This window comes from Medicago truncatula, chromosome 4 (assembly GCF_003473485.1).
Source record: "Medicago truncatula cultivar Jemalong A17 chromosome 4, MtrunA17r5.0-ANR, whole genome shotgun sequence".
NCBI lineage: Eukaryota > Viridiplantae > Streptophyta > Magnoliopsida > Fabales > Fabaceae > Medicago > Medicago truncatula.
Window position 1 is genome coordinate 5,721,695 of NC_053045.1, and position 16,542 is coordinate 5,738,236.

General features: G+C 33.6%; 1 protein-coding gene across 2 annotated transcripts; it reads right to left on the reverse strand.

Annotated features, from left to right (window-relative positions):
* Positions 1–6,517: 6,517 nt before the first annotated feature.
* LOC11422751 (uncharacterized) lies at positions 6,518–16,504 on the reverse strand. Of its 2 annotated transcripts, XM_024781017.2 has the most exons (7): positions 16,384–16,459; positions 16,265–16,285; positions 10,795–10,974; positions 10,512–10,677; positions 7,997–8,708; positions 6,922–7,683; positions 6,518–6,838 (listed from the first exon to the last, which is right to left on the reverse strand). In XM_024781017.2, exons 5-7 carry the CDS (start codon positions 8,669–8,671, stop codon positions 6,749–6,751), a joined length of 1,527 nt encoding a protein of 508 aa, XP_024636785.1. In that variant the 5' UTR covers positions 8,672–8,708; positions 10,512–10,677; positions 10,795–10,974; positions 16,265–16,285; positions 16,384–16,459; the 3' UTR covers positions 6,518–6,748. The 2 variants fall into 2 exon arrangements, with proteins under 2 accessions (XP_024636785.1, XP_003604756.1); XM_003604708.3 differs by lacking the exons at positions 10,512–10,677; positions 10,795–10,974 and having other exon boundaries at positions 16,384–16,504.
* Between the last annotated feature and the right edge of the window lie 38 nt (positions 16,505–16,542).

The window sequence follows — 16,542 nt, forward strand, 5'->3', positions numbered from 1 at the left end:
TTATGAATTTCGAATTTAATCAAAAAAATTAGGGTTCTAAGTTTTTTGAATTGGGGAAGAAATTTTGGGGATTTTGAACTCTATGTAAGGAATTATAACAGTAGAGTTCCAAATTTATATATTTGGGGAAGAAATAGCCTTAAATGAGGAAGTGGAGAAAGAGCCGTTACTCACAAAGAAGGAAAAGAGCCGTTGCGAATTTTCTGAAAATCCATCAATTTGATCCTTGGAAATTTTGTGTAAATCCATCAATTTAGTCCTTCGAAATTTTGTGTAAATCCATCAATTTGGTCCCTGCTTGCGTGGCATCTGACGTGGTACGCTTTGTCAGAGGTTAACGTGACACGTCACCTCCGTTAACAGACCAATTTAACGGAGGGACTAATTTGATTGACATTTTGTAAATTCAGGGACTATTTTGATATTTCGAATAATTCAGGGACGAAATTGGCCGATTTTTCAAAATTCAAGGACTATTTTGAGGTATTAGTCAGAAAATAATTAATGGTAATCTGAACCGCCATAAATAAGGCGCCATAATATAACCATTCCGTTAACTTCTCAATTCCTTATTCAAACAGCGATCCAAATTCCTACTACTTTTATTTATGCTACTAGAAAAGTTAAGAGGACAGAAAATAAATACTCCCTCAGTCGTTAATGTCCTAAGTACTATAAGAAAATTTACAATAAAATCAAATTTTTAAGCTAATTTTTGAGCAATACTATACTTTAGGAAGGATTTGTATAAGGAAAGCAAGAATATATATTACATGTCTCATTTTTAAAAGAACTAAAACCGGTTATGTTTGTTCATAGTGGAAATCATAGGCAGATATTGTGTAAATATACGGCCATGATAATTCTTGCGTTTAGTTGCTCAATATTTTCGTAATAAAGAGCGTTTCCGTTAATTTTTTACTACTCTTTTTTCAAGTACAGCATTGAGGGAATTGGATCCTCAGCAGAGTCCATTAATATACAAAAGATAACTTGGTAATATTGATACACATTTGAGGCAATTTTATTATTTCCACGATTTTTTTAAAGCCCGTGCATGATTTTTGTTACATGTTCTTGCAAAAAGGGACCGATGGTGTAAGTAAAATAGTGTAATGTGAAAGTCTTCAATAAGAATAAGAATAGAGATGCAGAGAAAAAAAAAAGGAGAGAATGATGATATTACATAGTCTTTGTTAAGCTCTATTTGCTAAAATTAACATATAGTAGTTGATAAGCTTATAACTTGGTCAAGTAGTTTAGTGAATATGTAGCTCACACATGTTAAATGTAGAAATGTGGGGTGTTTGGGGTTCGAACCTCATCCCCTGCATATATTATTCATGTCCCTACCAATTGAGTTTAGGTGACAGAAACTTAGAGTCGATAGTTTAGGGATATGATTTAAGACAAAAATTAAATTTCAAAACAATTTATAATTTGTAACAGGGGTATTAATATATTATTATTGAATAACATTTTATTTGCTAAAATGTTATTTTATTTTTATTTTCATTTATTATGTACTGTTTTGTTAAACTTGGTCACTATTAGAGATATAGGTTAGAGATTAGTTGGTATTAGTTAAGTAGTAGTATATATAGTTGTAACCACCTCGTTAGAAGGTATTTCTTATGATTTCTAATATTTCATTTCAATCAATACAAAGAGTTTGTTAGTTTTTTTCTCCTTCTTTTTATAGATGCCATGTTTCCTAACATGGTATCAGAGCTAACCTGGTATCCATTTTGAAGGATATTTTCCCCTGCATTTTCTCGAGAAAATCCAATTTTCTCATCTCTCTTGATTCTTCTCTCATTCATCCTCTTTTTTCCTTATACAAAGAGAAAATCTCAAATTCAATTTTTGTGTGTTTGGATTTTGTTCCTTTTCTTGATTTGTTCATCGGTTACCCCTTACATCTATCATCTGAATATTTCAAATCCTTTTTCCTTGTTCGATCAATGTTGTGTAGTTCGTGATTCTTTCGCAATTTCATGTTCGTTTGTCTCCTCTTCGAGCACTTTTTCTCCTTCTCTGATTTAGGGGGATGTATTGGATTAGGATTCTATGGGATTTTAAAAGACTTTTTAATTATGAAAAAGTCTTGTGGTATTCAATCAAGACTTTTTGCAATTTAAAAAAAGTCTTGTGGTATTCAATCAAGACTCTTTGTCATTTTAAAAAAGTCTTGAGGTATTCAATCAAGACTTTTCATCATTTAAAAAAAGTCTTGTGGTATTCAAAATCATTCAAATTTCGAAGGATTGTTTAATAAATTGGATTTTGATGGATTTTGTGGGATTTTGTAGTGTAATTTTAACAAGAAAAAGTCTTTCATGAAAAGATGAGATTTCTTGAGATTGTTTTTATTTTAAAAGTTACTATCTTTTTCTTCTCATCTCTCTCTCTCTCCCCCTCCCCCTCCCTATTCTCTCTTCGTTTCTCTATCTCTCCACTCTCTCTCTCTCTCTCTCTCTCATCTCATCCCCCCTCTCTCCCTCTCTCTATCTCATAAAAAATAAAAAATTGTATTGAGAATATTATGATAGAGAGTATGTCGTAATCAATGTTCCGTAAATCGAATGTTAAATCTCCGAGATTATCGAGTTTACATTTTTAGGTACAAAAATCGTGTTAACTCTGAGGTAAAATCGGTTTCTGGTAAAATTGGAAGGTTTAACGAGTTTGACTGAGTTAACACTCGGTAAACTCGTGTAACTCGACCGATTTGTAATGGCTGACACAATATTTTTTTTTGAAAGATTTGTAAGTGCTGGCATAATTTTAAATATGTACAATTGAATTTTATGGGAATAACATTTTTAACAAAGAAAAAATGTGTATTGAGAATAATGTGTTAGAGTGTTTTTTAGTCCCTTAAAATCTTATAAATTCCATAAAATTTGAAAATCAATAGTAAAAGAATTTTTTATTGGTTTTATTTTTCTTTATTCAAACGCTAGAATTTATTTGTTCATTATTTTTATCATTCACGCTTGTAAGTTTGCTCTTTTTCCCTAAAATTTATTGAATCTTTTGAAATTTTAAAATCCCATGAAATCCTTTGAAATCCTTAAAAGTCTGTGTGATAAATCCTTTAAAATCTTGAGTTTATAAAGTCTTTTACATAAAAAGTCTTTTAAAATCTCACAAAATCAATACAATCTCACAGTCTTTTAAAATCTTAAAGACTTTTTTTATTAAAATAGTCTTTTAAAATCCTAATCCAATACACCCCCCTTAATGTCATATTCAATTCGCGTCTCTTGTTAGAAATCCCTTGTTATCGCAATTTTCCCCAATTTTTAGGGTTTTGCAATTTCAATTCGATTTCAAAGTTTCTGTTTTTTTTTTTTCATCCGAGAAAGATAATTCGATCTTATGTTCTCTGATTGAACACCGATTCATCTCCTATCTTTTCGATTTCGAGTTCACTTTCATGATCGATTCAGTTTTCTCATTCGAATTCTTGATTGATTGAATTCGTCTTCGCCTTTCTGAATCTTTGTTTACGTCATTTTTGCTAATTCATTGCTCGATTTTTTTTTTGGTTGCACTGTGTTCAGTTCAGGCTGTGATTTAGTTCTTGCAACATTTGAATATTGATCCCAAGCTGTTTGTTGAAAGTCCTCAATGGAAAACATATTGATGTTGTGTTCATATTGCTGTGCTGCTAACACTGCAGTTTGTTCTGCTTCAGCTTTACATTGGTTTTGGTTTGAGATGTTGTTGTTGAACTGCTACATGATGCTGCTGATTTCTGCACACATTTTCATGCTTCGTTCGTTCACCGTGATGATTTCTACAATTCCTCATGGTACTCTTATATGATGATTGAAGATACTTTTGAGATATGTTATCATTGCCAGAGGTATCGATATGCTTTGTGGTTCATGAGCAAATTGTAACATTAATATTGCATTTGTTCAAGTATGGATTCAATAATGGATTGCTTACAATGTTTTGATGAGGTCACTTTTGGTATCTTGGGAGTATTGGTTCTGTTTATGCAGCCAAGCTTTGTTGAGGTAAATTGTTTTGGAAACTCACAAGTTGTTGAGATGGTTCTATGATGAGTTTTGGAGTCTCACATCTGATCCTGCAATTTCCTAGCTATTGGATAAAGCACTGCCTTCTTTTGGTTAGTATTACTCGCTGCCATCAACTATTTTCACAAATGATAAGTTTGAGTTACTTTGGTATTTGGATCCTATTCACACTTTGGCTACTAAGGTATACCAACATTATTTGGAGTTGCTGTTTGGCTTATACCTCATGTTGTTTGTCTGCAACTGGTGAAATTGTAGACAGTTTTGAGTTATGTGATATGTCACTGGTGCCTTTACATCCTTGTAGACAGTTTGTCTGCTTCTGGTTTATCACATTCTGGCTTATGATTCTTGGGTCACTGGTTTATTGCTTTGGTCTGTTTTGATCCTCATTTGGATCCATGATATGGTTCTTTTTGGTTGATTGGATTATTGACCTCTGTTTTTGAAGCCAATCCAATCTATACCTGTTATTTGTTTTGTGTACATGGGCTGAAGACAAATACAACTCAGAGGACTATCTCAGTTTTGGATGGTTTGGAGTTCTTTGATTGATACCTTTCATCTTGTTCATATTCCTGGATCGTTGATGAATTTTGGGCAGACATTTTAAGCATCTTCTTGGATTCATTTTGATGTCTCTGGGCTGCATGTCTGCATTCTTTTTGGGCAGCAATACTGCTGCACTTTCTTATCATTGGCCTATGGTTTGAATGCATCAACATGGATTTGTTTTCTATGGTTTGAAGACACATCACATGGCCATGCATTGGCTCCTTGTTTTTTTGTTTGCTGTTGACATGCCCTGTAGTATACAAGTTGCATTTGGTTATTTTGTCTCGACTCGGCATTGGAGGGCATCTCTTTTTATATCTCTTGGAACCTTGGTCTTGTTGCTTCATGGTGCCTTTGGTGTGAAGTTTGTTCAACATATGATCTCCTTCCATTGAAGATTTTGGCCCTTCCTTGCACTTCTTTTTCTTTTGGATATCATCATTGATTTTGGATATCCTTGTTTTCTTGTCTTCTGCTTCTGTTCATGATGGATCAGCCATGTTGATACGCTTCCGTCATGAATGGTTAAGCGTTATTGTGCTTCTATCTTGAGTGATTGAACACTCTTGATGGTTAAGCGTTGTGCCTTTTATGGCTTTGTTGATGTTGGCTTCTACCGGATGGTGGTTAAGCGTTGCTTTGTTGCTTCTTCCTCCAAATGATTCCACCTTGAGTTGTGGTTTCCTCTTGTTGGATAAGCATTTGGTTGTTGCTATGCTCTTGGCCGATGTATTTCCGGCATCTTTACTTGTATTTTCATTTGCTTGATGTCTTTCCTTGTATTTTCTCATTTCAAGTTGGAAGTGTTTTGAACACCTTCCAACTTGAGGGGGACTATTAGAGATATATGTTAGAGATTAGTTAGTATTAGTTAAGTAGTAGTATATATAGTTGTAACCACCTCATTAGAAGGTATCTCTTATCATTTGTAATATTCCATTTCAATCAATACAAAGAGTTTGTTAGTTTTTCCCTCCTTCTTTCCATAGATGCCATGTTTCCTAACAGTCACTGCTGGTTGAATTATGATGTTCATGTTTATTTTATTGTAGCGTGTTTTGAAACAATAATGTTCTGGGTAGTATCAAACAATCACGTGTATTTTTGTTTACCTTCTTCTTTGATAGTGATTTCTTTTCTTACATTTAGGTCATTATAACTGATATTCTGATAAGCAACTTGGTTTGGAGAACAATGCTACTTTTCTTTCTTTATTATTGGTCACATCTTAATTTTGCTGTGCTTATTTTGGTGATCAGAATTTAGATTTGCATATTTATGCATCCATGATTTCTCTATTTTTCTATGCAAGTATTGGCGGAAGTATAACAAACTTTCTCATTCAGCATTGGTCATGTTTTTACTTGTACATATTTGTTCACGAATAATTATTCTTTGATCTTCTACAAGCTGCTGTTGAAATATTGGCGTGTCATGCATGTGTACTACTCTGGCATAGTGTAACAGATTCTCGAATTAATCTTTCCTCTTCCAAAAATGAGGAATTTTGGACAACTTGGTAACATTATAGGTATTGTTTGTTTTGAAGATCTGTTTTTTGACGGTGCAAGTTGACGCAAATCTGGAGACGTTGAGACAGCTTAGTAGCCTCTCTTTGTAATGCACGTCTTTGACTTACGAGGGACGGAGGAAGTATGTTTGTTGTGGATAAATTGGCTAGGGTGATATTCTTTTTGTATGTTGTTCCGTTGTTATTTGTGATTTTTGATGTATACTCCAAAGGTGGCAACCTCTTTGTTAAAGTGGCCCAAGTACTTTTCTGGTATAGGCGGAAGCATCATGCATTGAGTTTCGTCCACGGCATGATTAAGTTTCCAGTAGATAACATATGAAACGAGACATAATTTTAATAACAGACTATAAAGTAGCAAGACTAATATAAAACTAAATAGAAAAAACCTCAATCCAATTAAGTATTCCACGTCTTGAGTTCATAAAATAAATAGAAACTCACAAATCCAATTAAGTAGTTGCAACAGAAAAGACAACCAAAAAGTACTGATATTACGACTAAGGTCGAAGATCTTCTAGCTATAGTTCGAAACACAAGCTGAAATTGCAACTGATTTTCAAATTAGCATAACAAAAGTTGATACTTGTTTAGGCCCTTTCAAAAAAGTTCATTCTAGTTTAGGCACATCCAAAAGGTTTCCCAGTCCACTAGTCAAGGTAAACTTTGCTGTCAAGAATGCTTTAAGGAAGCTCAAAGCCTACACAACAAGTAAAAGGAATCAAAGAGGTTATAAAAACGAAAAAAATTATAAATTCACTAATAAAATAATATCCAACTTACCTCGGCTTCACCAATGCTTATCACCTCCACTTGAAGATCTTCAATGGGGAGGCTTAATTCTTTCAAATATAAAAGGAAAGAATTAGCAGAAAGTGATTTTACTTTTAGATCATCTCCTACACCATATAATGCTAGTCTTTGCACAAATCCCACAACACCTTCCCTTGACATGTTTGGGGATTTAGGGTCTAGTGCAGTCAAGAGTCTTGCATTAAAAATGGATTCCTTTGTCTTAGAAATCACTCCTCCCTCCACCTTTACTTCTCTTTTCAAGCTATAATTATATGTTTCATATGGGGTCCCTGTACCATAATAATATGTAGTGGGCGGTTGTAAATCAGGAATGTTGAGGGGCTGGTTTGGACATCCGAAATATGGTGCTACACCAGGATTGAGTAACACAGTGCGTGAGTTAGTACACAATGAAGAGTCCATTTTCTCCACACTCTTGTACAAATTACCAACACATCCAGCAATAGAATTACCATCCAAAAGCTTTACAATGGATCCTAATGGCATGGTAAGGAAGCTAAAAATGAAGCCAACAAAATCACCGTTGGCTTCTACAAAGATTATCTTTTTCTGAGATATACTTCGAACTACCTTAACATCCATTTTAGTGCCACCACTTGCGCAAGGTTTTACTCCTTCGGCTGATGAAGATTGGTTAGGCAGGTTGCCTTTGTACTTGGAGCTACTTTTCAAAATTGTATTTGTCATAGGCTCGTGAGAGGTTAAGCTATATTTGAGTAGGTTCAATATCTACGCATCAAAATGAAAATAATCATTCATAACATTAAGAACTAGCCAAAATTGTTGGAATATATGGAATGGTTCATTACACTAACTGATGTATCATAAGAAGTGAAGCATACTGCAACATCATAATCACAATTGTGGTCATAATTCTCTATATTTTACAACAACAAAGGTTCACAGCATATACGACACAATTACGTCTTCGAAGCAGTAATATTTGAATTTAGATGTGTCTAAGATCATATACAAATAAAATTAACAAGGTAATGGAGGGCAAGGGAATTGTGAGATAGATACAGATATACGACACAATTACCTCTTGCTTGTCAATGTTGTGTGTGATTTCCTCTAGTTGAGTCAAATCTGAATAACCCAATTCCTTCAACAGGCTTAAGGTAGTCATAGCCGAACTTTGCACAATCTTCAAATCGTCGAACACTAAAAAAGTTGAACCATTTTCTCTAAGAAAGGCCTGATTTTGAGCATCCACACGCTTAGAATCCAAATTACGAGGTTGTCTGTTTGTTGGTTTTCCACAAGTGCAATCAAGGTTCTGAAAAGTAGTGAACTTGAAACAAGAATCGCACACATAAAACTTACTTGATGGTTCAGTGTCATCAATATTCAAGAACAACTTCATGCACTGTGATTCACATGGATTCCTCGGATGCAGCAACATTTGCTTACATAAAGGGTTGTTCCAAACATCATTTGAAGTTATGTCTTGGACAGTTTGGTAGATGTATTTGATGTTGTCAAGGAATGGTGATGATTCCAAGAGTTGTTGATGCTGTTGTTGGTCATTGTTATTGTTGTTGGTGGCTAAAAGGCGAACAATTGTGCCAAGTGGAAGAGATAGGAAGCTGAAAAGAGTGTCAACAAAGTCCTTTTTTGCTTCCACAAATACAACTTTGTTGCTTTGTTTATGCACCAAGATTTTGACGTGAATTGTTCTTGACTCTTCTTGGGAATCTTCTTGCTCAGGAGCCATGGCAGAAGTAGGTGTATAACTCAATAGTCAAGTAGTGCTATTAAAGTTGAAATGCATTGGGTTAATTTATGTGATTTATAATTTGATTTTTGGTATATACTATCGGAAATATCAACTGTTTCATTTTTGTGTTCTTTGGCAAATTTCTGTATTTTCAAAGTCCTACTACACTACACCTACCTATGCCATTGTGATTAATTAGTATTCATTTCCATATTTTTCATTCAAACGACCCAAATTCCTCGTGATAAGAGTATCCGTTGAGAAAAAAATGTGTTGATTAGTCCCTTTATTCCCTGAATAGGAAAGGAGTCATCATTTTAGTCCCTGAATGCAGATAAATTGTAAAATAGCCCCTGAATGTAAACTCTGTTAGTCAATTTAGTCCCTGGATGCAGACTCCGTTGGTCAATTTAGTCCCTGAATATAGACTTCATTAGTCACTTTAGTTCCTGAAATTGACCAACAGAGTTTACATTCAGGGACTGTTTTGCAATTTCTCTGCATTCAGGGACTAAAGTGACTATTCTTTTTCGATTCACGGAGTAAAGTGACTAATTCCCTTAAATATAATTATATAAATCATTTATTTTTTTCTAACATAACTGAAAATAACAATTTCAAAAAAACAATTTCATATGAAAAAAAACTCAAATTCATTTTTGGTGCTCTATTAAAAAAAAGTTAAATTTAGATCATTTGTTTTACTCGCTCCGTCCCTTAATGTAGGCATCCATTGCCTTTTTCACATTTCTTAAGAAATGTTATCAATATAATTAATGTGTCTGTTTTGTGTGTTAATATTACGAAATTATCCTTTGTTTGTATGTGTATTAAATTTGACTTTTCATATTTCAAGATATGTTAGTAGTATTAATTATGGGTATGTTTGGAAAAAAAATAAATACATCTAATAATTTAGAAGGGGGTTTACATTTAGGGACAAAAATAAAATCAAACGGGGCTTAGATATAGGGACGGAGGGAGTAAAAGTCAAATTTTTCTTGACAAAAAAGAAAGTAAATATTTGTCCCCATTTTAACATTTTTTTTCTTATGAATATCGGTCGTTCATCTCATTTTTATAATGTGACATAGTCACTTGCAACGTAACAATGTTTATCAAAATTTAATAAAAAATATTAAAATTAAATAAGGGACTAAAATCTGTTTTAAAATGGTGGACAAAAACTTCACTCTTTTAAAATGGGAGGGTCTATAATGCATTTAAATCAAAACAAAGTTTCGAAGTGCTAGGATGAGGTTGTTTTTGAGATGGTGTAACTTCAAAGGATAATAATTCAAATTTTTCATGTAAACTCATTATAATAAGGTTGGTTTGATGACTAAGGTGGGACAATCAAAGGTTGGTGTGATAAATTGTTTGCAAGTTTGATCTCTACTCTCATCATAATGGTAACAACTATTTACAATGTTAACATTGACGGTTTCAAAAAGTAATAAATAAATTCTTTCAAAAAAAAAGTAATAAATAAATAAAAAATCAACATTTCATGGAAAATTTATAGAATATTTTTCTTTAGGGTCGAACTACTCAACTTTGTTCATCCCTTAGCTCAAATCAGTTAGGGTTGGAACCCCACTACTGCATATTATAATATATATCAAATTTAAAGAATTTATATTATTTTTTCAATCAAATTTTACTCGTGTTTAGTTGGCACCAATCAAAATCATTCAATTATTATTTACTATAGTAAATAATAAATGAATGATTTTGATTGGTGTCAACTCAACATAAGAGTTGACCACTTTTTATTGATGGGTAATGTAATCGTCATCCTTTATTTTATGGTTTGGTATCATTAGCAGTTACTTACTGTTGTCAACTTAAGTTGGTTCATAGAGCTTTGTATAATGTTTTGCTCCATGAAGGTCTTTCTAGATTAATACGTGCCTCTAAGCCGAAGAAACAATTGAGATGAGTGGCTTAATTGAGAGATTCAAATCCTAGCTTAAGTGCTCTATTTTGAAATTTTCTTCTACCTAGGAAATTCGAAAAATGTATCCCAACACAAAAATCAAGGGATAATTTGTCAAAAAAAAAGGATAATAATTATAAAAAAAAAAAAAAGGGATAATAATTTGTCAAGTGTATTCTACCTTTTTCAGCTGCCACGCGTATCTTACCGTAATAGTATTTTCTTATTCAAATCCATTTAGGTTGGACTAGTGGTATTATTGGCTTGGAATCTGGGAGTGTGCTCCTCCTCAAGGTTTCAGATTCGATTCTTTTTGCCAATTTGAAGGGGTTGGTTTAACTTCTTCAAATAAAAGTATTTTCTTTATTCAAAACAAAAAATAGTTATAAAAGAATTATGATTGTGACTCTTCAAAGACTAGAGAGCATTATTCTTGTAGCATAGCCACGTTACTACCCTTAAAATATCTTAGTGATATATGCTTGAATATTTTTGAAATGGTATGCTTGGATGAATGCATAATTTGATCAAGATGTTAGCAATATTGTCGGAAGTCTGTCCACATAAATTGTTTCAATGTTCATCTACTTATAAAGAAGTGTGTTAGTGTGATTCATGATCTATTGTGTTATTGGCCTGTGATATATGATTTAAATTGTGTGTTTTGAATAAACTCTATGTTCGTGACTTTATTTCAGGTTTAATGGTAGGCATAAGACTTGCCAGCAGAATCCAATCTGAATCAAGCATCTTAAAATTCAAAATGTTTGATTCACCGAAAATTCTTGTGATTTATTTTCTTGCATTCAATCGAATGTATCTTTTTTAGGCATTTGTTTGAGGACAAACAGAGTTATAAGTTGGGGAGCGTTGATAAGTGCCAAAATATTGTTATTTTCCATAGCAGTTATCGAAGTGTTTTGCGAGAAATCATTTATAAAAATACCTCATCAGTTTGATACAAATATCGTTTATATTAGTATAGTTTATGAGACAACTATTACGTTCAGTCTTATACACTTTTATAGGTTTTAGACGATGGTTGCACCGATGCGGAATAATCGAAGGCAAGCGCACACGCCAAAGCTATGATAGAACACCATAAAGATGTTTGGAGACATCCACATGCTCACTAAGCAGACATGGCAAAGTGAAAGCAAGCCTGAAAAGAGAGTTCTAGAAGATTGGAGATAAAGTCGATTCGTTAAGCACAAGAGTTGTGCTTAGCGAGAAAAGGTGGTTGCCTCTCCAGGTCCATTATTGCCTTGATAGCACACATGTCGAAATTTCTAACGTACTCAAACTACACCGCCTCGATAGCACCTTAATATAATCCATTATTGCCTCAACATCTATCACCTCATTTCGGACAATAACATGATTCCTAACTTGCTAAATAACTTAAATTGTTGTATGCCAAATAATCCAAAGACCTCTTCGCATCCTCTTATTTTTCCTTCCTTACTCCAACATTTCCTATGCACAACCAAGTTGGATGGAGGGATAAAGGAGAATTCCAACCACCTCATCATTGTTGTCCAAATTTTATTTACACATTATAACGAAAGATTAAATGGTTTGATGATTCTTCTTCTCTTTCACACAGCACACACAACATTGATCCTTTCGGTGGTAAAAATATTTCATCTAGCAAGATTTCTTCTCGTTAGAATTCTATCAAGAAGTTTTCAAGAGAAAGGAATTTTTTTATTGAGCTGGACTCTTACAAATGTACTCAAATACTCTTTCTCTTCTCGACTCCACTTTTCCTCCCACACCAACAAACTCTCGAGCTTCTTATAACATGACTTAACTGAAGAAAAAAATCCCCCCCTTCCTCGACTTTCCAACACCAATCATCCTCAAAATTGTCTCACCTATGCCCGTCCAAATCCTCCATCAAACTAATGAAAAGCTCCCAAACAAAAAGATTCATACGCCAAGAGAATACCCAATCACCCCCATCTTCCAAAGATCCTCGACACTCAACAACTTTTGCCTCCTTATTATTTGACACAAAAAGACGTTGCCCCCTCCACGGATACTTCCATAACCTAGTTGAATTTCCATTTCCCGCGTATTAGTTAAAAATGAAGGTGGAATTTTTCCTTCCTTAACTCTATTAGTTTATAATTATTAATTTTTTATGTTATATTTTCTTTGTTTTGTTTTGTTAATCATGATGACAAGTGATAATCCTTTGGGAAAATTTGATGGGCAATGTATTAAACAAAAATCAAAAATCAACAAGCAATCAAGTGACACCCTCAGATGAAGGAGGAAGGTATGATAACAATTCTATGAACAATATTATTGATAAAATAGTTTGTTATTTCAAAATATCTTTATATTTAATTCAAAGGTACATTTGCAAACAATACATACATAACCCTAAACCCTAAATTATTTGGCGCTAAACAACTTTTTGCTTCACCTAACCACATTTAATTTCGTTCTAATTGCAAGCTCATGTTTAAAATCCTTGGATATATAATATAAATTGATTTATTTGATCCTTTATAACTTTTTATGAGTAATGTATACCCAAAGTCCGCCGTTAATATATATACTAACTATAATTTAGTTAATGGCTATTTTTAAGTTAGTGTTAATTGTGCAATAAGGTTAAATATTCAGCTCTAAAATCTAATGTGGTTGTGGGGTCTTCAAGTATAATACTGTTTTAAGAGCAAATACAGTAAGCTTCCTTTATGTATCTGGCCACCTAATTTGTCATATGCTCCAAATGAATATCATGGGTCATTTATACAGACAAAATTTATTGCCAGCTTCACGTTTTGTCCCCTAGCTTTGTTAGGGAAGTTATGTTATAGTTTCAAGAATAGCTACAATTAGCTCAAGTTAACTTAGTGAAGCTCTGTCAATTGATTGGCTCAAGGGGGAACGCCATTGGGCAAGATAACTGTCTAAGTCACATTTTGTCCCCTTAGCTGAATTGCCTCTGCCACATTGGGTTTAATGTATGCAGCCATATCTTACTCTTTGTTGGATGTAGTATTTCCAAATTACTCATGCACGTAGTTCTCCACCCAAAGTTACATTTGTTGTTTTCCAATGTTAAGGAGTAGTTGAGTAAAATTAACTCACCCATTGTGCCATTTGTTCCTGATGCTCCTTATATAAATGGTGATACATTTAGCTATTTGGTTCATCACTACCGAAAAATAATTAGAACCAGCCTTCTTAACACAATACAATCTACTCAAATCAAAATGGCCCCTATAACCACACCTATTGCCGCCATTTTAGCAGGGAAGATTAACATTAAGATCCACTGTCGCGTCATCCACATGTGGACAGTTCCTGATTACAACAATCCGAATGAAGACGGTTGCATGCACATGTTGCTACTTGATGAAAAGGTACATTAGTTAGTTTCCTACCAGCATAAGTTGTTTTTTTCACATGTTATAGCTTTACATTTATTTGGTTCAATTGTATAACTTTGTCAGCGTGTTTCTTAAACAAAAAGGGAAGATTCAGGCATCTGCAAAAAAAACATTTGATACCAAAGGTGAAATCACTGGTGGAGGTCGGTTCTGCTTCTGAAATTGAGAATGTTCTGGTGGCCCGCAATGAACCCAAGTATAAGTGCACTGAACATAAGTTCAAGCTAAGCTTGATTGACAAAACAGAATTTACCAAAATTGCTGGTACCAAGATCCCTGTAAACCATTTTGATTTCATGCCTTTTGGGGACATATTGGAATCAGACAAGGAAGAAAAAACAATTGGTCCATAAGCTCCATCAATATGATCCGTCGTTGTTGGATAACATGCATGAAAACGAATTCTTCCAAGATAGAGCAATACTTACACCTAAAAATGTCTCTGTGGATGAAATTAATGATTATATGTTGGATCTCATACCTGGCGAAGAGAAAATTTATTTAAGTTGTGAGTCAGGCTCACAAAGCCATCTATGATGAATAGGCCGGACGACATTCATACACCAGAGTTCTTGAACACAATTAATGCTTTTGGACTTCCACTTCACAAAATACGATTAAAAGTTGGAGTACCCGTGATGCTAATGAGGAATTTGGACCCAACTACAGGCCTTTGTAATGGAACTAGATTGATTATTACAAAGATGGGAAGATATGTGCTTGAAGGAAAAGTTATAACAGGAAGCAATATTGGAGAAAAGGTCTTTATTCCTAGACTTTCGTTGGAACCGTCTGATACAAGAATTCCTTTTAAATTTCAACGCCGACAGTTCCCTATATCTGTTTGTTTTGCAATGACCATCAACAAAAGTCAGGGGCAGTCACTCAAACAGGTTGGCATTTACCTTCCACAACCAGTATTCTCTCATGGTCAACTCTATGTAGCCATATCAAGGGTTACATCAAGGAAAGGACTTAAAATTTTGTTGTTGGATGAACACGGTTGCTGCATTGATAGTACCAATAATGTTGTTTTCAACGAGATTTTTCGTAACGTTTAGTTAATTTCACTCTGTTTATTTATCTGTTCTGTTTCATTTCAGATTCACTTAGTTTACAATAGCTTAGCATTGAAGTAATCATACTTTCTCATGTATTTTCAATTATGTTTAGTTATGTGCACACCAACTCTTTATCGTGATTTCCTTGCTTTTCTGTTGATATCAGTTTCAATGGTTGATGTTAGCGTTGGTCCATCATAATGGATGGTTAAACATAAATACAGGGAGTTTGTTAGCTTATGTCGTATGGTTAAGCATTGGCTGATTTAAGCTTAAAACAGGTCAAATAAATTAATTGAACTGTGATTCTACACACTCACTTTGGAGTATCACTTTCCATATATTATTTGCATCTATAATATCAATATATTGCATCTATAATGTATTATGACCCGGGCGGCAGCACGGATGAAAGGTCTAGTTTATAAAATGTGAACATTCTCAATATTAATATTTGGCCTATGGAAAGTACTAACCCTTAGAATGGTTATCTATCCAAAAATTTCTCCAATGAAAATACTAAAGAAATTTTATAGAATCATCAACACCAAAAGTGTTGAAGTGTTCACACATTTGAATTGGAAACAGTGAGGGAATAAAGAAAAATGTTGGGGACATAAGTCATGGATTTTGATATGAATTCTGCCAAGAGCAACAAAAAATTTGGGAAATTAAAGGATAGGAAGAATATCAAAAAGAAGAGATATCCTCCCCTTAAAACTCCTCCTTAAAACCTAGGGAAAAAGATCAAGCTAAAGACCTTAAACAAGGGCTTTCGTGGGAGGCAACCCACACCTTTTATCGACGTATAAAACCCACATATTTCAATCAAAGTATAATCACCGATCTTTCTAAAACCCAAAATATTTTTAGTTGCGTTTTAGGAGAAATAGGTAGCCTTGAGATTCACAGGTCTATGTGGATACAATATTTACTCTCTTTCTTACGACGACAAACTCATGCACTTGCAGGAGTATTAATAAACAAATTTGGAATTTGAGCAATATTTGTCCTTCTTTGCATGTAACAATTAAACAATTGTTTGATCAATATCAAACTAAATTTTCATGCTTTGTTTACTTTAGTTATAGCACGAAAAAAATGTTATTAAAATTTGATGTAAAATTATATATGTATACGATAAAAAATAGAATTTAAAATGGTGTGAAAAATCGCTTACTTGGCACAGGTTCATTCATTCCTGGGATGTGAACAAAGAACAAAAGTAATGTTATTAATTAAGAGGCCTTATGTATAAGATAAAGAAAAATAAATTAAATGGTGCAAATAATTACTTACTTGTTATCCTCTAGCTGCAACAATAAATAGGGACAGTAATATGAACAAGGTGTAAAAACAGTTGGAAATTTGAGTCATATTTTTCCTCTTTTACATGTAACAAATAAAAACTTGTTTGATCGTTTTCAAACTAAAAGTTTCATGTGGTGTTAACTTTAT

What these genes read in the sequence shown, in the direction of transcription:
- LOC11422751 (XM_003604708.3), bottom strand. Translation starts at nt 8,671, where the DNA reads ATGGCTCCTGAGCAAGAAGATTCCCAAGAAGAGTCAAGAACAATTCAC. An exon ending in ACAACATTGACAAGCAAGAG is followed by an intron (nt 7,684 to 7,996) that starts GTAATTGTGTCG and finishes TTTGATGCGTAG; the next exon opens with ATATTGAACCTACTCAAATA. An exon ending in TAAGCATTGGTGAAGCCGAG is followed by an intron (nt 6,839 to 6,921) that starts GTAAGTTGGATA and finishes CTTGTTGTGTAG; the next exon opens with GCTTTGAGCTTCCTTAAAGC.